The sequence below is a fragment of the Macaca thibetana genome, chromosome 12 (assembly GCF_024542745.1).
Source record: "Macaca thibetana thibetana isolate TM-01 chromosome 12, ASM2454274v1, whole genome shotgun sequence".
Taxonomy (NCBI): domain Eukaryota; kingdom Metazoa; phylum Chordata; class Mammalia; order Primates; family Cercopithecidae; genus Macaca; species Macaca thibetana.
In genome coordinates, this window is record NC_065589.1 from 64073372 (window position 1) to 64097966 (window position 24595).

The 24595-nt window shown below is 38.0% G+C and overlaps 2 protein-coding genes across 3 annotated transcripts in view; both read left to right on the top strand.

The window, feature by feature from the left end:
* CCDC141 (coiled-coil domain containing 141) overlaps nucleotides 1–5124 on the top strand; it is a 258308-nt gene extending 253184 nt beyond the window's left edge. Inside the window, exon 26 of the mRNA XM_050750520.1 lies at nucleotides 1914–5124. The gene's annotated coding sequence lies outside the window, so the exon portion shown is untranslated. The remainder of the gene's footprint in view (nucleotides 1–1913) is intronic.
* Nucleotides 5125–7391: 2267 nt separating this feature from the next.
* TTN (titin) overlaps nucleotides 7392–24595 on the top strand; it is a 273451-nt gene continuing 256247 nt past the window's right edge. Inside the window, exons 1-11 of one of the 2 annotated variants that reach the window (XM_050750514.1) lie at nucleotides 7392–7621; nucleotides 10166–10269; nucleotides 12762–12965; nucleotides 14414–14701; nucleotides 15185–15270; nucleotides 15365–15609; nucleotides 19822–20152; nucleotides 20522–20674; nucleotides 21525–21662; nucleotides 22852–22977; nucleotides 24213–24350. In XM_050750514.1, coding sequence (XP_050606471.1) covers nucleotides 10179–10269; nucleotides 12762–12965; nucleotides 14414–14701; nucleotides 15185–15270; nucleotides 15365–15609; nucleotides 19822–20152; nucleotides 20522–20674; nucleotides 21525–21662; nucleotides 22852–22977; nucleotides 24213–24350 — 1800 coding nt within the window. In that variant the 5' untranslated portion in view covers nucleotides 7392–7621; nucleotides 10166–10178. Of the gene's footprint in view, nucleotides 7622–10165; nucleotides 10270–12761; nucleotides 12966–14413; nucleotides 14702–15184; nucleotides 15271–15364; nucleotides 15610–19821; nucleotides 20153–20521; nucleotides 20675–21521; nucleotides 21663–22851; nucleotides 22978–24212; nucleotides 24351–24595 lie in introns of both variants that reach the window. The other variant, XM_050750513.1, reaches the window with a different exon arrangement.

The window sequence follows — 24595 nt, forward strand, 5'->3', positions numbered from 1 at the left end:
ACTGGGCAATTTACAAAAGAAAGAGATTTAATGGACTTACAGTTCCATATGGCTAGAGAGTCCTCACAATCATGGTGGAAGACAGGGAGGAGAAAGTCACATCTTCATGGATGGCAGCAGGCAGAGAGAGAGAGAGCTTGTGCAGGGAAACTCCTGTTTTTAAAACCATTAGATCTCGTGAGACTTATTCATTACCACAAGAACAGCGCAGGAAAGACCCGCCTCCATGATTCAATCATCTCCCACCAAGCCCCTCCCACAACATGTGGGAATTATGGGAGCTACAAGAAGAGAGTTGGGTTGGGACACAGAGCCAAACCATATCATATATAATACATGTAATTCAAATTCACACTTCCTCAAAACTAAATGCTATGACTCTATAGTGTTATCCACAATGTGTCAAACCTACAGGTTAAATCTTTCACTGCCAAAGGTCTATTATGTAAAAACTTGCACCCTACTGGATTTATTTCATTGGTATGCACAGAGTTCTCACCCTAGGAAACTTAAAAATGAAATGCTTAAACCGATTCATCCACTGAATTTCTTTTTTTAATGCTAATTTCTTCTCATACTCATATTATCCACTAAAGTCTTCAGGTGAAAATCTTAGAAACAGAGGCATGAGGGAGTCAACGTGGCTACACTGGTTCCGACATGAATACATGACATGGCTTCCTCTTCAAAGGTCTTTTTTATACCATGACCTCATCAAAAATAATGTGTAGCTGGTGCCTTCAACCTTTGCATGTAGCAGCATGTTCCAACATTCAGGGGGACATACTTGTACTTCACCTTGACCTTCCACAGGATGTCTGCCTGCTCCTTTTACACATTAGCAAAGGACAATCCTTTCAGTTTCTCTAAGGACCATCCTAACACCAATATTCTACAATCCAAGAATGTAATTATCAAATGAGAACTGAATTTACTTTCGAAAATATAAACTACTTGGTAAGCATAAAGTCGTGATTGTTGTCATTAAGGACAGTGAGAAAATGTGGAAACCTTTACATTATATCAGGAAATGTGAATTTCAGTAAAAACCCTTAAAGATAATGTCAATCACTTCACAATCAAGCACACAGAACACCAGGATTGCAGTCATATTTTGGTTTCGATTTTGATCATTTGGATCTAAATCCTACCATGGATCAGGTTAGAGCCTCACTCCTTTTCTTAATTTTTTAAACTTGGGTTATATTTCCTTAGCCTTTCATTCAGTTGCATTCAGTGAATTGCTTTTTGGTATGCCCTGAACTTTTGTTTAAAACTTGCACTGAAAATATCAACATATCAAATTAAGTCACTATATCTACTACAGGTACATTGTTAAGGACTTTTGGTAGGTACCTCCCTTAGTGCCTACTCGATAAAGCTGTACATTATACATTTTACAAATTTAGCATTAGAAAATTGCATGTGCCCCAGGAATTGGTATGCTTTCTACTCTATATTTTGAATTATAACTTTCTTTTTTCTTTAACTTTAAAGAAGCTCATCACCAACCTAAAGATCAACTACAGCAAATATAGTGGCCTTTGTGGATTGTGAACTTATGTTGTTATTTGGCATGGCTTTAGTTTTCTACTCTGTTTCTATTTTCTCTCAAAGGCATTTTTTATTTCCATTTCTCTTTTATCATATTTTATGTGCTTTTACTGAAATGCTTCAATTCTTTTGTAAAAAGAAATAAAAACACCCAACCTAAGTGATCTTCTCCATGAGGAGTTGTGCCTTTGTTTCACTCTGCACTGTTCTCTTGCACCTCTGAATTTCTGAGCACTTAGTGTTTCTTATCATTCTGGCCCTTAACCTTTTATTGTCTGTCCTTGCATTGTTACATAACTCTCTTGTCTTTCTAACTAATATCTCAGCAAACGGCCTTACATCATCTGTATCTTTTATAGTTCTTGGTACATGGAACATACTCAAAAAACACTTGAGAAGGAAAGAAAAGAGGGAGAGAACAACAGAGAGGAGGAAGAAATGAACAGAAGTCTGAACATGATGTTAAAAATACGTGCTGCCTGTAGTGAAGAAGCTGGGTAAGGAAGAAGTCAATTGGAAATGGAAACTATAACTTAGCAATGAAGGTAAATGTTTGACTTAGTTTAGCTTAAGAAAAAGAGAGAAGTTGTTAATGTTGTCTTTATGTGAGTAAGCCAGGTCGCAGTCAGGGCAGGAAGTACATGCACCTCAAAAGAATAACTGAAGAGAGTTTAGTGAAGGGATTATTACAAGGCGTAGCAGGGTAATGAAAACTAATGGGGGCTGCCGAAGAATCCTGGAGATAGCAACAGTCCAAAGCCCTAACTAAAAACACTGGGGAAAGGAGCAGTTCCTGGAACCAAAGAAAGAATCTGGAGGAGAAGGGTCACAAGAGCACAGCCACAAGTAGAGGAAGGCATGGTCACAAGTAGAGGAAGGCAAGTTCAAACCATGGCCAGGCAAGGAGGAAGCAGGGGGAATGAATACTCCAACTTCTCTCCTTAAAGCACTTCCCATTGGCTGAACCAGATGAGAAGCCAGAGGGCCAAGGAGGACTCCTCTAGGAGTCAGCCTCCCAGAGGCACAGAGTAGCCTGGAGCAGGGTAGGTAGCAAATGGGATGGGCTGGGGCAACAGACAATATGATAGCACCCCACACTTTGCTAATACAGTAAGGGCTTGCTCAAAAAATATTCTATTATGATTAGGTGAGGAAATGGGGGAAAGAGGAATTTATCTGGGAATTTGAAATAGATGGGGTAAAACACAAAGGTAAAAAGGCCTAAATCTCTTTAACAGACACATAAAAACTAAAGAATTCCATAGGAACATAAAAAAGAACCATAATTTAAGGCTCAAAGAGCCTTTAATCTTTCAAAGATTACCTTTGTTTTTTGAGACTGTAGAGCCTCTTTTAGGGCCATTTTTAGATTTTTGTCCCACAGAGATTGTTTTAGTTTTGGAAAATCCATCCCTGAGCTTATCAGATGCATTGAAATATACCAATCTCAAGTGCAGTTGACTAGTTGACATATCTTCTTTTGTAGGTATTTGATAAACATCCATTCTTTTCCTTGTTGCAGATTTCTTTTTGTTTTCAAAGCAAAACTTATTTTTCAGCTCCCAAATATGTTTTTGACCCTGAAAGAGCCCTTAATCCCTGTCCCCAGATGCCGTGCCTGCAGTGGTTACTGGAAAAAATGAGGCTGGCTGCCTCCCTTCAGCATGTGTAAAGCTTGATGTTTGACAGCAGTATCCCCTCCAATGAGCGTTTGCTGGTGGTTGGATCTAATCAGGATTATAGTTACCTGCCACAGGCTTTCAGAAGCCCAACTTATTTCTTTTTTAAGATTGCAGTATTTCTTGGGCTTTGCTTTAATCCACATATAAATGTCATGTCACCTTCTGAGGGCCTTCAGGGAAGGACATGAGATGTGCTTTATTCCATGAGCTCACTTTTGGACTTCTCAAAGATTTCTTAGAAAATACTATCTTGTGTATTTTATCAGGTAGTCAGAGATAATTTAGCAAATCAATACAACCAAGCACAGAAATTATTTTCTTAATGTCATTCTTGGCAGCAGCAAATGAACAAAATGCCTACCATGTGTCAGATTCTCATGGTCCTGGACACTGCCATGATCATTCTGTTATTTAATCTTCCTAATAACTCTTTGAAGTCAAGATCATAATCACCAATTTGACCTGACAAATCTGAGACAGAGATTCAAGTGAGTTGCCTAAACCCAGGCAGAATAGGAGTGAAATTCCGAGTGCCCCTAACAGCAGTGCTACTGAGACATTCAAGACTTTATTTTTTGTTACCTTTCTTACTTTGGTAAAAATATCTTACATGTCTGAAATAATCTTTTTGTATTCGATGTGGTGTTAAATGCATCTGTGACTATTCGTACACTTGTAAATACTTGTGGAAATCTAATTTGATCTTGCTTCTAAAGAAATTATAGCTGGATGTAGAAAAAAATGGGACAATAAGTCTTCTTTTAAATTGTAAGCAACAATTTCTTGCCTCCCACATTCCCAGTGTAGCTTTTTCTGCCTCTATAACTCCAAGAACACAGACTGTCTTCCATTAGAATAAGTTGTTTTCGTCAGCAGGCTTTTCCCTGTGCACTTCTTGAATTTGCTTTTCTACTTCCTTGTTTAAAAATAGCTCCATGATGAGCCTATATTTCAGTTTTGATATGTTTTATGAGTGGAAAGGAATTTACTGATATTATATCACTTAATATTACTGTGCTAACAAAAATGTAAACTCTTAGAGGGCATGTATTTTTGTGTGTTGTGTGCATTGCTATAATCTCTGTGCCTAAACTGTGTTTAATGCAATAAAAGAACACACACAAAAATTTAACCAGTCATAAGATACATTAGTTTTACTCTCTTCTAGTATCCTGGCATCGGCCTTAAAAACTGTACCCATTTCTTAAATAACTCCCAGTAAGTCCTTCCTTTGTAAATGGTCCTATATAAGGTAAACAAAATCTGACTATGTAGTTGGAGTTACTGCCTGAGTTTTGCATATATCCTAGACTTGGTCTCAGTCACAGATTAATGAGCATTCATTAGGAGTTTATGTAGACCACGATCTCTAAGAGCACAATAATTGTAACTGTCTTTTCTTGGTCAGCTCTGCCTAGCCATCACTAGTACAATGCCCAGCACAAAGTCACCACTCAGAGATATTTGTCAAATCAACAAATAATGACAGAATCCAAAATCATAATAATTTATCCCAGTGCTCAGCACTGAATATATGTTTAATAAATATTTACTGAATTTCACTGAATATTGTGCTCAAAGAGAGAATCATGCCATGCATTCCAAATTAAGTGCATTACATTTGAATTATCAGCTGTTTGGGATTATCTATGTGGCTCCTCCCCACTGTTAGGGTGGTAAATTGAGATCTTACTGCATCAGCAAACTCCCCAAATCTGCCCAGTATTTGGTTTCCACAAGGCTAGTTTACTAATTGTAACGATCGCATATTTAATTTTAAAACTAATGCATACCATGATATCATATACTGTCCGTTACTATTCCAATAATAAGAACTCTTTTTCAGAGCAGAATATTAGTTATTGACTGGTCCTTTCTTTTCTTTTCTTTTCTTTTTTTCTTTTCTTTTTTCTTTTGTTCATTCATATTTTTCTTTTCTTAATTCTGAATGTCATATACTGTTCCTTTCTTTTCTTTTTTCTTTTGTTCATTCATTTTTTCTTTTCTTAATTCTGAATGTCATATAAACATATAAAGGCCTAAAGGCAAGGATCCTGACAATATTGCAAGGTGTATTAGGGTTCTCTAGAGGGACAGAACTAATGTATGTGTGTGTGTGTGTGTGTGTGTGTGTGTGTGTGTGTGTGTGTGTGTGTGTGTGTACATACATATATATATATGGAAGAACTAGTATATAATATATATAAAAAGGGAAGTTTGTTAAGTATTAATTCAAACAATCACAAGGTCCCACAATAGGCTGTCTGCAAGCTGAGGAGTAAGGAGAGCCAGTCTGAGCTCCAAACTGAAGAACTTGGAGTCTGATGTTTGAGGACAGGAAGCATCCAGCTCGAGAGAAAGGTGTAGGTTGGGAGGCAAGGTCTAGCAAAGTCAAAGAACAGTGACTAGACAATCAGCTTAAAAGGAAAGACACTTGACTTTAGGTTTATAACATATGGTCCGTCTTCTTGGCTCTTGAGTTACCTGAATTGCATCATGTCAAGATGACGCAGGCTTCCAGATTATAGTCACTTCTTCCCTCTAGTTCCCTTAAGAATTTAAATGGTTTGACTTTAATTCCAACGAACATAACACAACATTAATCTGCTTCACATTAGATCAAACAAGTCTAAAAATACGCACACATGCACAGTATATACACACACACAAACATGCACAAACGTATCCTAAATAGATAACCAGTTGGTGAACACTCCAAAACAGAAAGATCACATATTTCTATTGTTACTTTGCCTTATGACTGGCAGATTCTTTGTAACAAAAATCTCTCACTGGGAATAATTTTCAAAGTGTATAATATGAAACCAGTTGTTTCTGAATAAAACAATCAAATAGAATTATAGCAGATGCAACCTATGGGGGTGGAAATGGTGCCACCAATACAGATACACCACTTAAGTAAAGGAGAAAAATGTTTAAATAGGTACATGGTGTCATCTTGTTAATAAAACTATACTACATTAGTTGTCAGTAAATTTAAGCTCTGTTAAACATTAACATATTAACCACTATATAAATAAACATAAGATATGAAATACTCAAGAAATTGAAAAGTTTAGTGCATGACCAAATTCTTCCATAACAGGGAATATTTTTATTACAGAAATTTATAAAGAAATTTAACTTAAATTAAAAATTTTAGTCTCTTTTATTGATAAAAGTCTTTTTCCATTATCAACAAGACAATTTTCTTCCCTCTAAGTAGAGTTTCACAAATCTCTCAGCTGAGTCATTATAAAGATCTTTTGGTGTGCTCTTTTGTATTTGAAATATCTCTTGCTTGAAATTAAATTCAGTCCTAAAATAGCAACTATATCATCTCCTAACCACTTCCCATTAGTAACAGCAAACTCCAGAGATTAGCAGAACAGCATTCATGTGCCTGGAAAAAGAACCTTATGGATGATTTAAGCATAAGACCTGGCTACTTACTAAGGAGCAGTGCACACATATTTGTAAATATTAATGCCAGACAAAAATGAAATCTGACAAAGGTGAAATCATTGTACTGTGCAGACTAACCTAAGCAGAGTTCCAATTTTGCCTTTCAACATTATTTCTTGCAGGGTTGTATAAGCAATAAGCTCATTAACATCAGTGTAACTGTCCCCGAAATACAAGTGGATTCTGGAGAACGTAGGTAGTACAAATGAGCTCTCCTCAACACTAAGGTTTATAGCAACTGATTCTTCAGAGAACGTGAAGCCTCATACTTGAGATAAATTCCCTCATCTGCTGTCATGATTGACAGGTCCATTTGGTTTGTTTTATGGGGGAAGGGAACCGGACTGGGACCTGACTCGGGGCAGAGTCCTCAGGTTTGGGGCTCTTTTGTATAACTGCCCGCAAGTGCTATCTACTGTCACACTTCTTTAGACCTGCATTTTCAGATTTTAACATCAGCAACCAATTCTCTTCTCTGAGTCTCAACACAGTTATTCTTTAAATACAGTTCTATTTCCTTGGTAAAGTCTCCTTTGAGGTACTAAATTTAGCACTGTCAATCAGAAGAACAGGTGGTATGTGACACTACCAAATAGGTCCTCTCCCATCATGCTTTCCTAAGACAGCCAATCACCCAGGGCCCTGCCTAAGGATGCGGGGCTGTCAGCAGATCTGGTGAATATAAGGGCAGGCCAGACCCTGGCTCTTCAGCAGTCGTGCATTCCCAGCCTCGCCTCGGGTGTAGGGATTGCATAGAAAAGCAAAACTACACAGTCTTGACTGTGTAGTTTTGTTTTTAGGATTAGAGGCTCACCGATTCATGTCGGAGATGGTCAGAAAAACCAACTCTCCATAGGACGTCGTTTCAGAAGCAACCTTGGGCTTAGTCCCACCCTTTTTAGGCACTCTTGAGAAATCAGGTGAGCAGCAACTTTTCTTATTTTAATAGTAGAGTCACTTTCTTATTGATCTCTGGCTCCGGATTATTTGTGTGTGCTAAATGCCTTTGTAGAAGTGTTTGTATAACTACTTCTTGCTAGTGCTGACCCATTATTTAAATCTGCTTGTTACATTCTGTTTTAAAATGTCTGAACATTTTTCCTTAAAAAGTTGAAAGCTTTAGCATATCAGCTAAATGATTCCATGATTCAAATTGCTTAAGTTCACTTCATATTCTAAAAGTTGAGGTCTGAAATGTTGAGAAAAATGTTTACTTCTTGTCTAGACTCTCTTTGTCTGTTGAGAATGTTCAAGGTTATGTTACTCAATGATAAAGTGAAGCACACCAAGAATAGCTCTGATAAAATGCATGTGGTATCAGCTACACCCTGATGACTTTTTAAGGGAATCAACTGCTGAGGTATCAGTTGCAGGACAGTGACACAACACTTGCCTGCTGTCAGTCAACCTTGGAGAGTTTAGGAGAGTTTATTTTAAGAGCATGACATTTTAGATGCATACCTTCAGCCCCAGTTAGACAAAGGCCTGGGAAGAGCAAGTGCTAAAGCAACAAAATTTACCTAGACAATAGGCATGTAAGATCAATTTAAGCTGGTTAATTGCAACATAGTTAGAGATTTGGAATAAAAAGATATAATTGTTTTCTAAAATATTCAGAATCTCTTCATGCATTTTAATTCAGTGCACAGTCCAATTATATATTTTGAGATAAATGTTGATGCTAAGAAGGGTAAGAAATAATGTTTAAAGGAAAGGCTTCTTACTTCTAAATACACTTTGATTTCTCATCTTCCTAGAATTCAATTACTAATTGTCAATGCCTGTAATACATAGATATATAATTAGGTATTCTATATCTAAGAAGATATTTTTAGATGTACTAGCTTGTAAACAGAAAAAGTTAGACACAGAAAGTTGTTCGTCCCAAAGATAATATGCTACAAAAAAGAGTTTCTGACAAAAAAATTTATGAAAGCTTTTGGATATTATCTGAATTTTCCAAATATAAATTTTATTGTCTCAGAGAATGCTGGTTTCATTGTTTTAACTAAGTAGAAAGTTACAATAAGAAACAGAATTATCCCTGAGAAGATTATTGCTCCATGAAGTTTTAGTAAACAAAGAATTTAATGAAAAATAGTAATGAAGTGATTGACAATTCAGAAATGTTCTATTTCAGAACAGAATAGTCATGTTGAATAATTAGGTATTTATGCATCAGAAAATTCTTCACATAATCTCTCTGAAACTGATAGGCAAAGTACTTTCTTGCACTTAACAAAATGACTTAACTGCAAATTTCATACTCGTTTCTTTGATGTTGAATATTTTACTTTATGAAAGCATAGGCCTTTTCACTTCATCTACATTTTACACCAGCCTTCCATTATTCAAAGTTTGCAAATTGTTCCATATTAAGAACTCGAGCCAGCATTTTTCTTTCAGATCTATAATAAACTTTGGCCTGTTCACTAAAATTTAAATTTTTCTGAATATTTACTTCAGCAGTAGCAACATTTACTGCACAGTTACAGTATGAAGAAATGTTAAGAAATAAAAAGCACCGTATGCTGTCTACGAAAAGTTTGCATATTTGCTAAGGCTTGCCAAAGCTTTTCCAGTCAGGAAAGAAATTACAAAGTCCAGATTTTTACTTCTGGCAACTATTTTAAGTAATCAGATAATGTCTGAATCAATGTCAACTTCATAAATATAGAGTGAATGAAAAATATTGGGGAAAAGGAAAATTTTTTAAATAATTGTCACTTACACATTAAGCTCATGCAGAGGTTTATTTAATTTAATTTAATTTTTTTGAGATGGAGTCTCACTGTGTCACCCAGGCTGGAGTACAGTGGCACCATCTTTGCTCACTGCAACCTCCACCTCCTGGGTTTAAGCAATTCTCATGCCTCAGCCTCCCAAGTAGCTGGGACTACAGGCATGCGCCACCACGCCTAATTTTTGTATTTTTAGTAGAGACAGGGGTTTCATCGTGTTAGCCAAACTGGTCTCGAACTCCTGACCTCAAGTGATCCTCCTGCCTTGGCCTCCCAAAGTGCTGGGATTACTGGCATGAGCCACCACGCCAGGCCCAGAGGTTTATTTGACATTTATCACATGTCTTGTCTCTCTAATTACACTTCACTAACCCTGCGTTGCTGTGGTTTTCTTTTTCTTCAACTGTGAACCTGATTTTCCAGTCTTGGTAAGAATGTGTATTCCCTCTTTGACCACTAGGGTTCATTCCTTGCTCTGTTTGGCTAATATTTTTTTCCATTTCGCCTTACACTTGCTTCTTTGGGTTAGGCTTTAAGTAAACTCAATGATGAACTATGCAAAACTGTTCAAACCACAAAAGAGAAGACCTGTCCATCACTTTAGGCCCATAGACGACCTATGGAGCAATCCATTTGGAGGAATATGTGTCTCTGCTATCTGCAAAGCAGCTCCAGAGTGACCCTTAGTTGGGACACCCTAATTTATTTTCTCTTCTTTTCCAGAGTGCCTAGAAAGATGACAACTCAAGCACCGACGTTTACGCAGCCGTTACAAAGCGTTGTGGTACTGGAGGGTAGTACCGCAACCTTTGAGGCTCACATTAGTGGTAAGCTCACACATCCACACTTTTGTTTTTTTTCCTTTGCCTCTTCTCCAGTAAGTTAACGTTAGTGCAGGACTTGATGCCAAGTTTAAGCCCTGCTTTCACTTCGGTAAATTAGTCCAACACTATGGAAAGGTCATTTTAAGGGTATACCATTCACAGAGTACTGACAAAATCTGACAATATAATGGCTTGAAAATGTTTTATTCATATTTGTTATTCCACAAAGCAAAAATAATTAGCATTGGATTAAAATTGCTGTTAGAATCCAGCAGCTAAGTAGGACCAAATTTAGTCATTCTATATTTGGGTTCAGCTGCAGAGCCAGACTGGAAGCCAAGAACTCAAGCCCAATAGAAGCCAGCCACAGAGCCACTGGGTAGGCAGTCTGGGTTGCCTGCTCTGGACACCTGAACTTCAGTTGGTTCATATGCAAAATAACAGTGCATCTAATTTTCCTCAGAGGCAGAGCTGTTCAGTAATTAACCAACTCCTCATTATTTTATTATTTTATTTTCAGTCTTTATTGAGTGATTCTAATGAGTTAAAAGACTCCAATCATTTTGAAATGACAGAAAATAATATGCTTCTCGGGTTTCTCTATTTAAAAGGAAGCAAACACTAACCCTAGAATTTTATTTGAAAAGAAGTTCATCTCTTTTTTGCCTTTCTTTTTCTTCCTCATAACTCAGTTTACGGATGGTTCAAAAAAATGCATGGTATCATCTTATGAAAAAATGGGGAGTAGTTTATGAACTATATTGTAAATAATTTTAAAATTAATCAATATTTTATCTTTCTGTAGTATTATAACTAGCCATGTAAGATTGATATGGATTAATAAAAAATCATGCGTAATTCTTAATTTAGTGTACTTCCATCATTCATTGCCCACTTCTTTTTAAAAATTTTATGGCTTATGATAAAGATATAAAATAATATTTATTTTTTTCTCTTTTTTTCTATTGTATGCACCAATCTTATTCATAACTGGATAATACTTTATTTTACATTGCACAAATATCATATAATGATTACTTATTTTCTATTGTACATATATAGACTAATGAAATTCCCTCTTGCATGATAAAGTCTTACTGACTTCCAAATAATTTACTTATTTATCTGGTAGCACTCAGTAACTTCTGAACTTTGGAACACATATGACTTCAGTGGGAATTTGCCTCCTTGAGAAGTAGTGGAATCTGCTACTTCATATCTTCTTGTTCCTTCAAACTATATGCAAATTAATTGTTACAAAGACACTACTGAAAATATCCAATACCCATAAATCAGTCCAATAAACTATTTAATTGGCCATAGTGGGAGATTGGCTAATGTATAAACAACAAAATAGAGTTTCTCTAGATTATCTTTACCTCCCAGTCTAAGTAGATAAAGCATCAACCTTTATGCCAAGTGCAAAATAAATCATGCTCTGAATGTGCCTCATACATTCTCAATGTACAGAGTTTTAATATATTTAAAACCTCAAACCACGGACATGTAGTTCTCGGCTCTACAATTTATGGCAGATAAAGAGAATTTGGCTTTCCAGCTGCAATTCCAATGATACATGTTGTTCTGAAAGACTAGGTTTCTTATTATGAGAAATTGCTTGTCCGTGTTACAATGTTTTTACTGATTGCACTTGTGAAAGCAGAAGAGTCCAAGAAGACAGTGTCCCTGTAACCACAGAGAGAGGAGGGCATGCCTCCTGGGCCTGTCAGGCACAACCTGGAGATCAGTTTGCTGCTTTTGTTCTTCACTTGCTCTCAAGGAGGACAACAGTCACTTTTCATTTCAAATTTTCCTTGGTTCTTCATTTTTATAAGTCCCTTTCATGATTTTAATGATGTCTATTAAATTGCATCAGAGAGGCCGGGCGCGGTGGCTCAAGCCTGTAATCCCAGCACTTTGGGAGGCCGAGATGGGCGGATTGCAAGGTCAGGAGATCGAGACCATCCTGGCTAACCTGGTGAAACCCCGTCTCTACTAAAAAAAAATACAAAACACTAGCCGGGTGAGGTGGCGGGTGCCTGTAGTCCCAGCTACTTGGGAGGCTGAGGCAGGAGAATGGCGTGAACCCGGGAGGCGGAGCTTGCAGTGAGCTGAGATCTGGCCACTGCACTCCAGCCTGGGCGACAAAGCAAGACTCCGTCTCAAAAAAAAAAAAAAAAAAAAAAAAATTGCATCAGAGAGAGCTCTAGGCAGGAAGGCAGGAAATTCTAGTCCCCTCTGTGTCACTGCTAGCTGAAGGACCTTGGAAAAATCATTAGGCCTCTTTTGGCCTCAGTTGCCTCCCTTCCTGCCTTCCTAATGGTCTGCAAGTTTACACATTGATCATGCAACTGTTGGGTTTTCCCTATCATTAAGTGGCATTCCATGCTGGAAAGCTTTTACAGATTGGGACAAGGCAGTGAACATGATGGGACACAGCAGAGGACTTTGCGGTGCCCACTCAAACCTAAAGATGAATTGTTCTTGCTCTTCAGGTTTTCCAGTTCCTGAGGTGAGCTGGATTCGGGATGGCCAGGTGATTTCCACTTCCACTCTGCCCGGCGTGCAGATCTCCTTTAGCGATGGCCGCGCTAAACTGACGATCCCCGCCGTGACTAAAGCCAACAGTGGACGATATTCCCTGAGAGCCACCAATGGATCTGGACAAGCGACTAGTACTGCTGAGCTTCTCGTGAAAGGTAGGCTGGTGGGGACCTGCCAATCCTCTGCTCCCTCAGAGGACATCTCTGGCAAATTGGGAAAGGGGTCCAGAAAAAGCTATGGGCATAGGTAGATGCAGCTCTTAAACTAGAGAAGGGTCTACTGGAGGCTGAATTATTTGTAACCAAGTTGTTTGCCTTTTGGAATTTAATTTTCCTCTAGGGTACATCATAAAAGTGGCTGAGAATCAGTTTCTCTATGCACATATTAAACACTCAAAAGTATGTTAAGGAAATATTGAAAGTCATGTTTCTCAGCAAGTAGAAAAGCTTGGAACCTTGTTTATAAGTCTATTAAGGAATAAGACATATTCTCCAGGAAAATGTGAATCTCCAGGAATTCACACTTTAATAAGTATCCAGATAATTCTGATGCTGGTGGTCTACAGACCACCCATTTAAGAGGCATGTAAACATACCCAGAAGAAAACAAATGCTTGTTTATTATTCAAACACATGACACTGTTTCCCCAGAAAAATTATCACCAATCTTAGTGGCCTGTTGTTTTTCTCTATCCTTTACTACCTAGTGAGACATTATTATACAGAGTATTGCATGCCTTTACATGTTTTATAACAATATCCTACATGAGCTACATAAAGTTACATATGCTTATCCAATAAACTGTACATTCAGTGAGGTTCAATTATAGGGCTATAATTGACCTAAACAGAAACCACATCAAGTAACTTCAGGTAGAACTTTAGCATGTACCCAGAAAATTCACAAATGGAAAATGCACAGGGTTGGCAGCACCTGCTGTTGTTTATTACTCAAAATCACGTCAAAGTTAATTCCATTCACTCCTCACACTTGTAAAAAATTTCTTTCAACATAACCAAAAAAATCCCCTTTCTGTAATGTAATTAAAGTAATGTTATTATTGTGATTAACATTTTAAATGCAAGTAAATATTTGGGTTATTTGAATACCTATCAAGTTGGAGAAAGTTTAGGATTTTAAAAATTAAATTTAAAATGTAGTGATTCTTTAAGTAACAGGTGCACCCATCATAGCAACCACTGGAATTCATTTTAATGCAACTTACTGGAATATGCAACATGGCCTTCGCATATTAATAGAGCGCTAGATGTGAGGTTGAAGGGGAAGTGCCAGAAAGAGTCTCAAGAAATGCTATAACAAAATCTAGAGCTTTTATTTAAAACAAAGAAACAAAAAGTGTTGGCCTAAACTGCTAAGCAAAACAAAGCAAATAAAATAAAATAGGGTGGTGAGAAAGCCTTCTGTAATCTCCTGGTTCCATTCTTGCTGTCATCGCTGGGTGAACTGGGTTCAAGGACAGCTAAGGATGTTTAGATTGGCGAGTCATCACCTGGTTTTGGAATTGGAGTTGTGATTGTTTAAAAATTACCTTGTGGGGAGCACCCTGGCTCTCACTCCTGACTTTGTTCTCTTGCCCCCGCAGCTGAGACAGCACCACCCAACTTCGTTCAACGACTGCAGAGCATGACCGTGAGACAAGGAAGCCAAGTGAGACTCCAAGTGAGAGTGACTGGAATCCCTACACCTGTGGTGAAGTTCTACCGGGATGGAGCCGAAATCCAGAGCTCCCTTGATTTCCAAATTTCACAAGAAGGCGAGCTCTACAGCTTACTGATTGCAGAAGCATACCCTGAAGACTCAGGGACCTATTCAGTAAATGCCACCAATAGCGTTGGAAGAGCTACTTCGACTGCTGAATTACTGGTTCAAGGTATGTGCTGGAGGTTGGGGAACAGAGAGAAGGGGAGAGAGCTGGTTTGTGATGAAGTGGGACCAAGGGTTCACTTGCCACCTCTCGCAGCCCTGGGAAGAAGGCTGTGAGCTAATATAAAAGCCGGCTTTTCGACACCCATGAAAAGTCCCTGAGATTCTAGGCAGGAGCGCAGAATGGAAGCAATCTGTGCTTATGAATCTCATTATAAACTGGAAAGGGTTTCAATTAAGTGATCTACATTTCCAAATTATTGGCAAATAATGAAATTTTAAAAAATCGTTCTAAGTAAATTTTTATCTAGTAATGAATGTTTTCTATTTTAAACCTAATTTATATTCATGCAAAATCTAAAACTTTCTGCAATTTTCTCCATCGGGATACCCAGAAAATCTTTTTGACTTTGTAGTCAGAATTAACAGAATGTCTTTTAAAATGGGTCATTGTGCCCCCTCCTAAACATTCATCTTTCCCTTCCCACAGGTGAAGAAGAAGTACCTGCTAAAAAGACAAAGACAATTGTTTCGACTGCTCAGATTTCAGAATCAAGACAAACCCGAATTGAAAAGGTATTTTTTCTATACTGTTGGTTTTCAAGCTTTTCAGGCTGTTGCGTCCCCAGCTATTCCTCCTCAACGTGGGCTTTGTTTTAATCTTTTACAGAAGATTGAAGCCCACTTTGATGCCAGATCAATTGCAACCGTTGAGATGGTCATAGATGGTGCCGCTGGGCAACAGCTGCCACATAAAACACCTCCCAGGATTCCTCCGAAGCCAAAATCAAGATCCCCAACGCCACCGTCCATTGCTGCCAAAGCACAGCTGGCTCGGCAGCAGTCCCCATCGCCCATAAGACACTCCCCTTCCCCGGTCAGACACGTGCGGGCACCGACCCCATCGCCGGTCAGGTAAAGCTTCCATAGAAAGAGCAGGTTATTGCACATTTTGGAACTAGGTTTTGAAACGAGAAAGATTCCCTCACCCCCTCGCAGGGCATGAGACGCGGAGAGTGGCTCGCTTCTTCAGTGTCCCCAGCTGCTCAAACCTCTAGGGGAGCATTAAAACTGGCAGGTTGTGGGGCTCCGTGTTCCTCTCGACATCCAGCCGCTTGTGTGTCTACCTACTAGGGTCTCAGGGGTTTTTATAGACATAGGGTTGGGGCGTGGCAGGTCAGGGTGATCTTGGGAAATGCAACATTTGGGCAGGAAGGCAGCAGTGCCTGTCCTCACCTAGGTCCGTGGGCACAGGCCTGGCTAGGGACCACGCCCTTCTCTTCCCAGCACTTCCCAGCCCTCCTCCCGTGTAAGTTTCATGCAATCAAAAATGTAGCAGGTGACAAAGGAGGTAAACCAAGAAGTTACTGAATATTATTTTCACAAATCCTCACTGTCCACAGGTAAATTGAAGACCCTTAAAAACTTCTGAATTCTTATTTATATTTCATGTAATAAATATCTACTTTAGGGGCCAAAATATGGCACAATGAAAGGAGAAGAGTACAGAAGTTAGAGTTGAAAGCCCTAAGGACAAATCAGCCTGATCACTTAACAGTTTGATTTAGGGCAATAAGTATAAATAATAAAATAATTGTTACTATATATGGATCACTTCCTCTGTCAGACTGGAACTATACATACATTATCTTATTAAATGTTCACAACCTGTAAGAATTATTATCCTCAATTTTATTGATAGATAACTGGAATTAAAGAAGTTAAGTAGTTTATTTAAGGTTTCAGTTGTGTCATCTGTAAGTTAAAGAGAATGACAATAAGAATGACCTCAAGCTGCGTTTTGGGGGTTCAATGAGATAATTAGTTGAAAGTGCCTTGTAAATATAAAGTAATTATGCCAATATTCTTATATTCAGAGAGTAAGTAAAACCTTTTAAGTATTTTGCATATGCTTGTGTTATTTTATCTAGAAAATAAAATGGACTTCTATGCTTACTTAATATGGAAGTATTTTAGAAGGTGATCATGTATCATAATCAGGGCTCAGAAATTATATAATCAAGTGTAAATTGTCCACAACAGTTTTGAAAGTTTGGGATTTAGTTTATCATGATGAAACTTTTAATATGATGAAATGAAAAATGTACAAATTTGAGCAAACCAAAAAGTGTTTATTGATCAATTTAAATGAAATAAAAAACACATGATGTTCCCTACTAATAAAATTTTTTATAAAAGAATAATAAGGAGATAGTTGGCTTAAATAATATTCAAACATACTATAAAGTTACTATAATCAGAACAGTATGGTATTGGTAAATGAATAGAAAAATACACCGGGGGAACAACACAGAGAGTCCAGAAAGAGATCCAAGTAGAATAGGTCCAAGTATATAGGGAATTCAAAAAGCAAAGTGACCTTTCAATTCATGGGAGGAAGAGGTATTTTAATAAAGAATGCTGGTCCAATTAGCTATCCATCTGGAAGCAAACAAACACAAACTTCTGCCTCTCACTATTTACAAAGTAAATTTCAGCTTGATTAAATAGTCAAAAAATAAAAAATAAAAAAAAAAAGAGAGAAGACAATTTGCAAAAGCATTTATGGGCGAAAGCTTTTAAAAACACAGTTACAGATTCAACTACATAAAAATCAAAATATATGTATGGCAAAAGGTCATCACTAAACCAAACAGAACTTTTGAAAACATTTTAAGAGGTTTCCCCTCCTCAAGGTACTTCATTGCCTCTGCCATAAAAGTATCATAATAAACATAAAATGGCTACAAGGTGGACAATACCAGCCTAGAAACAGTATATAGCATACACAATTATGTATGTTTATTCTGGATAAGACCCATAAACAAGCAAAATGAAAGAAATGGATCTGGAGGAATGTTTGTAACACTTATGACAAATAACTAATACACTAAATGCATTAAAAATCATCCATAAATTAATTTTTAAAGGAAAATATACTACACAAATAAAAAAAGACAAAAGATACAAAAAAGTATTTCACATGAGAGGCAATGTAAAAGTCCAATAAATATGTGGGAAAAAAATGCTAGATGTTTTCCAATTTTTATTGTTTTAGCCACAAAAATGTAAAGATATTGGCAAACACTAACATGAAACCTTGAACAAAAAGCTTACTTTAAAAAACATGTCTAGCAGTTGAATAAAAAAAAATGTTCAGTCTCAGGCTAAATCCAAGTTTGCACACCATGAAATCACAACACAAGCCAAATGCAATTTCTTGAGGAGATAACAACCTAACTATATTTTAAAACCCAAGCCTAAGGGTCATTTAGAATCATGGAGTGTTCCTGATCCCATGGAGCATTTTGACCATCTTAGTAGTTTTGAAAGTTCATTAATAACCATCCAAATTGCCCCCAAATTTTGCTTTCAAATAATTAAGAAATAAAATGCCAATTTGCAGAGAAAATAATGGTTATCAAAAATAGACTACTTTCTAAATATCTCCTAGTTTAATCTTGAAAGGCAAACATATTTCATTGAATAAGGTGCATTGTATCTTGCTGTGACCAGGTGATTATTTTTTATTGTAAGTGCAGAAATAAGCACTCTCCTATAATGACCAAAATTACAATGATTTTCACAGTTATGGGCTTACCTGTGACCTGCTGTTAATCAGTCATGTCATGCTAATCTTGTCTTTTAACTGTTTTCGAATTAAACCCATTTACTAAGTACAGCAAGAACAAGGCACAGGCTGAAACTTAAAAGTGCATGTCTCTTTGCTTTTCTTCAGTTAGTGGAAACCACACATTATTCTAACTTGGTTTTGGTTATATTTCGAAGGCAGTCGTGTTCAGAAAAGAGACTTGTTCCCTAGATTTTCCTTTAGTTTGATTACGATTTCATTTACAAAATGTAAATGGATTTTCACACAAAAAAAGCCCTTCCTCGAGAAAATAAACATTTCTTCGTGAAACCAGTTAATGTTGTAATGTACTGTTAAGGTACTCTGTAAGTTACAGAAAATATCAACTGTACCTTGAGCTTAATTAGAATAATCATTTCATTTATGATCAGTGTAAGCTAAATATCCTAGATAGTGACAGAATGTATTTATAAACATTTTCTTATATGCAGAATTAATAAAATGCAATGATAGGGCAATACTGCCACCTAGAGAGGAAAATGTAATAAGCCTTATTAAGAATTAAATTAGTTTTGAAAAAAATTTTACCTTACAATAGTAGTCCAATCCCCAGAATTATTGCTATAGATCAGAAATAGTCTTTTTTGGCCATCAGTGCTGGGATTTAGCACCCATATTCTTCAACTGATGCTACTTGCACTTTGGATACATCTAAAAAGCAAACAATGAAAACTATTCTGGAAGAAGCAACTTTATCAATTTAACGAAAAATCACAGAATCATTAGTTTTTAAATTAGTCAATTCCCACAATAACTCTAAAGATATTTAAAATAAGTCCAGAGTGCAATACAAGGAGGGTATGTGCAAACAAATACGGAGGAAATTAAAAGTAGCTGTCCACAAACACTTTAGCTAAAGCAGCAATTTGCAAAGTGCACTGCACAACCTATATCCAGCAACATGCTGCAGAAAGCTTCCTGAGAATGTGTCCTCCTGTCCTGGAAATTCACAAGGCATACTGACATAGTAAAGGCTGTGGGAAGTCCTGCAAGTGGGGGAGGGGGGAGGCTTAAGCTGCTTAGTCAAGAGTGGCACAAACATTTTGATTACAAAAACCTTTCTTCTTATAACACCTATTTGACATCCTCTAACCCCCCAGAATTGAAATACAGAGATGAACTGGGAATACAGAGGTTGCTGGATTTGACATGTCTTGTCTTTGGCTGCATATTAAAGAAGTAGATTTTTCTGTTATGATTTTTTTTTTTTTTTTAATGTGAGAAGGTGCAAGGCACAAAATCCCCAGCTTATTTGGAATTAAAGCTGATTCTCTTACAGGGTTACAGCATATAAGAATAGGTTTATTGAGATTTAAAACAGATTACTTCCAAGTACATTATTTACCCTCTGAATAGGTTATGGAGGCACACATTTTAAAACTCTGCCTTAAAGCACTTCCAGATTTTCATCCATGATTCACATCCAATTACCTCTACTTGCTTTGACATTCTTGACCTCTGCCTTTGGTTTTCAGGTCCGTGTCTCCGGCAGCAAGAATCTCCACATCCCCCATCAGGTCTGTTAGGTCTCCATTGCTCATGCGTAAGACTCAGGCATCCACCATGGCCACAGGTCCCGAAGTGCCACCCCCTTGGAAGCAAGAGGGATACGTGGCCTCCTCATCTGAGGCTGAGATGAGAGAGACAACGCTGACAACCTCTACTCAGATCAGGACAGAAGAGAGATGGGAAGGGAGATACGGTATCCAGGAGCAAATGACCATCAGTGGCGCTGCGGGTGCTGCCGCCAGTGTGTCGGCCAGTGCTACCTACGCAGCAGAGGCTGTTGCCACTGGTGCTAAAGAGGTACTGTCAGAATGGTTTTGTTTTTCCTTATTGCACATTCTAGTTTCTCCAAGTGGATTTCTGCCAGAAACTCAGTCTGTATAAATTGGAGGAAAAATGCATATGAACATAAAAATATAGCAGCAACTGAAGACCAAATTCAGTAGTCATGCTTTGTAAAACCACTTTTAATTAGGACAAAAGCTCCAATCTGTGAAGTTTCCATAAAGTACAGGGTTTAATGATACAGCCTCTATATTTCTTGGCAATAATAAATGCTTATATATGAGTGTATTTTGCTCTAGGTAGCTCAGTTTTCCAGTATGCTGTTTTATTTTCTACTGGGCATGTCATTTTAAAAAGTAATCTACTTGGTCATTTCTAATCTAGGTGAAACAAGATGCTGACAAAAGTGCAGCTGTTGCGACTGTTGTTGCTGCCGTTGATATGGCCAGAGTGAGAGAACCAGTGATCAGCGCTGTAGAGCAGACTGCTCAAAGGACAACCACGACTGCTGTGCACGTCCAACCTGCTCAAGAACAGGTACGTGTGAGGCTGCCATGAGGCACCCGCAGAGCCGCGTCCTTCAGTGCACATTTACTCAACCACCATCCACTGAGCTTTGCACGCAGCAGTGCTCAATTCATTCTGAAGACAGCCTTGAGTCCAGCAGGGCCCAGACTTTTAGAACTTTCTGAGCAAAAGGTGGTCTGAGATACCAAAGGTGTTGACAATGTGAACATCAGAAGAGCAGCGTAGGCCAGAAATACCTGGGCTATATGAGCAGGCGAAAGTCAACTATGGTATTCAAGGTAGGCAAAGGATGGCCGGAGAAACAGAGAGCAGTCAATTCCAGAACTCAGTCACTGCACACACTGGACGTGGAAACTACTATTTCAGGGCAAGCATTACATTTCTCTAAGTTTCCCCAAAGGACTTTTGTTTTTACTTTTCTCAAAACAAACATGACACTTGATTCATAGCTAGAACAGTGTTATAAATCCAGGATAATGTCCCACCTCGTATTTGAATAGATCTTCTGTTATAGTTTAAAATCATTCCAGCTTTCCTCCTTACCTCTCTTGTGTGACATTTATGTCTAGATCCTGACAGATTATTGTAACTTTTTTCTTTTTTGAGACAGAGTCTCGCTCTGTCGCCCAGGCTGGAGTGCAGTGGCATGATCTCGGCTCACTGCAGCCTCCACCTCCTGGGTTTGAGTGATTCTTGTGCCTCAGTCTCGTGAGTAGCTGGGATTACAGGTGTGCGCCACCACACCCAGCTAATTTTTGTATTTTTTAGTAGAAGATTTCACCATGTTGGCCAGGCTGGTCTTGAACTTTTTATGTAAGATGGATTAAAGTGTTTTCTTCCTTTCCTCTATGAAAAGCAGGTGAGAAAGGAGGCGGAGAAGACTGCTGTAACTAAGGTAGTAGTGGCCGCCGACAAAGCCAAGGAACAAGAATTAAAATCAAGAACCAGAGAAGTAATTACCACAAAGCAAGAGCAGATGCACGTAACTCATGAGCAGGTGAAAATGGTTTTCTATTTAAAATTCACTGAGGTTCTTACAGGGGTCAACACAGATAATCACCTTTACCATGAAGAGTGTTGTTTTTTGGGCCATATGGTTGTTAGCATGCTAATAAAATCCCCTTGTTGTATGTGTAAATTTCTGGGTACTGGATACCAAAGTTTGGTAGTGTCCCTGAATGCTCCCCTTATGAGTATGAAAAAGAACTCTGTGAACATACACCAGGGATCTCACCACATTGATCTGGGGATGTAAGTATATGACTATAGGGAGAGGAGAGATGGGTAAAACCAGGAGGAAGAAATCAATGCTGAGGCAGGAATGGGGAAAAGTGGAGGAGACACTGAACTCACTTTGCTTTAGGAATCTTAGCAACTGCTTCCTGGCTACTTGGGAAGACATTTACACATGAGTTTGAAGTGGAATGGACAGCATAGCCTTAACAAGCCAAATGACCAGAAAAGGTGAAAAGGACAGCCCCATGGTTGGCAGCATTTGGGGACAGATTGGAAAAGGCCAGTTAGTAAAGCTCTTGGCCAATGGAACCAGTTGTCAGTTGGGTGGTTTGAGAAGATGAACTTTCAAGTCTCTTTCAGCCTTGAGATTCTGTGTTTCAGTGATGAGATATTTGAGAACAGCACAGAGGCAAATGGAGAAAACTGTCCCCCTATACACGCATATAACTTAGATGCCCAGATGGAAACAGCATTCTTCACAGTATTTAGGAAAATTGACAAGACAAAATTATTGTATAAATGCAGATTATAAATTATCCGTGCTTGATTTCTCACATGGAAAATAAAAAGATCAGACAAAATTACTTCTAAAGCTTTCCATTCTGATATATATTCTAAGATTACCTTTAGATGACAGAATTAGTACAGAATAATATTGCCATAGATCTATTTGTAAAAATTGGAAGTCATTTTAAAGAAGACTACAATTCTCCTGTTCAAAACAAAGTGTTGAATTAAACTTTGTTTTCTCTAAGCAGCCTACATAATGTACAGTTGAGGGAGAGAAAGAGCATGATCTTATTTATGAACGTGAGATTATTTATTTTATTTAGTGACATCTCCAGAAAAGGGATTTTACATCTTCAAATCCCTATGTTGTTATATTTAATAAACACCATATCATTTCATTGGGCATCAGGAAATAAAGTTTTTTTAATCATTGTTTGCAGATAAGAAAAGAAACTGAAAAAACATTTGTACCAAAGGTAGTAATTTCGGCAGCTAAAGCCAAAGAACAAGAAACTAGAATTTCTGGAGAAATTACTACGAAACAAAAACAAGTAACTCAAGAAACAGTAAGTTCGATTTTCTAAATATTTTGTAGTTCGTTGACAATATCACATTACAGCCAGCTGCAGGTAGCTTATAACTGAAACCCACAAATGGAGAAGTCTTTTGTTGTGTATTTTTTGTTATTGTTCCTCTATGTCTAGCATTGAAACTCAAGATGGAAATTATGTTCACATTGCACTATTTTCCACTCACTTGATCAGTTTTCAGGAGACTGTCTACAGAACAGTTTAGGGCACATCTATGAACTTTCTAGACCATACATGAATGGATGATAGATATCATGCCAATCCAGTTACCCACCGGGACAGTCGGTTTCTTTGTGCATAGCCTAAGCCCTCAGTCACTTAGATTGTAATGCACAAACTTTACATAGTTGTAAGACACATCATGTGTGTGCACATGCACACAAACACACACACACACACATACATCAGCCATAAACACCCCAAATAAATAGCAAGGGAAAGTGAGGAAATGCCAGACAGCGGCGAAAACGAATACTTCCTCAAAAAAAAAAAAAAACCTTCAAATCATGATTGATAAACAGTGACTTAGAAGCGTTTGCTGCTGTTGTGCCCTAGAGCTGTGTAAGGACAATCTCAGTATCATTAAAATCCACATCTCTCCCGTATGTGAAATCAAGCCTTTAAGTGTCAGGAGAGAGGCATTTATCTGAATTCTTCCATGTTGAAGAGGGCACCTGTGCTCATCCTTCTTGAACTCAAGCTCTTTGCTGATCTTAGAGCTACTTTCTTCAAAGGTCCAGTTGAGAACCCTGTACACTTAAAAGGCTGACCAGAGGCTGCTGACTGAATTTCCCTCTCCTTACTGTGAGTGAGACACTTTGAATGTAGCAAGAACCCTACTTGGCATAATCAAAGGCATAGAAATCCCCATGGCCATTGCAATGCTGGTGACTGGCAAGTTCAGCTGGCCTATAGTTTTCCAGCCACTTGTCAGCAGCCAACCACCAGGATCGCTAACATGTCAACATGTCTCAAGATGAGATATTTTCAGTTCTAGGACAATTTGCTAAGGAGCATGTGGGCAGAAAAGAAGACCATACCTCAGGAAAGCAGTCTATGTCTGAAGCACAAGTGTAGGCCCCTAAAATGGAAATCTGACATTTTATCTTTCACCACTAAGCATTCTCTATTTTCCTGAATGTTTCAAGGATGTCGTGCCATTTCTTTTGTATCTTTTGAAACTCAAATCTTTATTTTACTCTAAAAATCAGATAAGACAGGAAACTGAGATAACTGCTGCATCCATGGTGGTAGTTGCCACTGCAAAGTCCACAAAACTAGAAACAGTCCCGGGAGCTCAAGAAGAAACTGCCACACAACAAGATCAAATGCACCTAAGTCATGAAAAGGTGATGACTTCCTGCCAATGTGAAAGTCACTCTTGCACCATTTCATTTGCAAATCACCTACATTTCCATCATGGATCTTAATCATCACTTCTTCACTTTCACCTCTTCTTATAATGCAAATAGAAAATTTCTTTCCCCACACAGCTACCTTTCACCGCCAATTCATTCCTAACTTTCAGACATTCTTTGGCTTGTTACTAATATAATATAATAATTCACTTTAATATCTTCCTATTGAAGCAGAT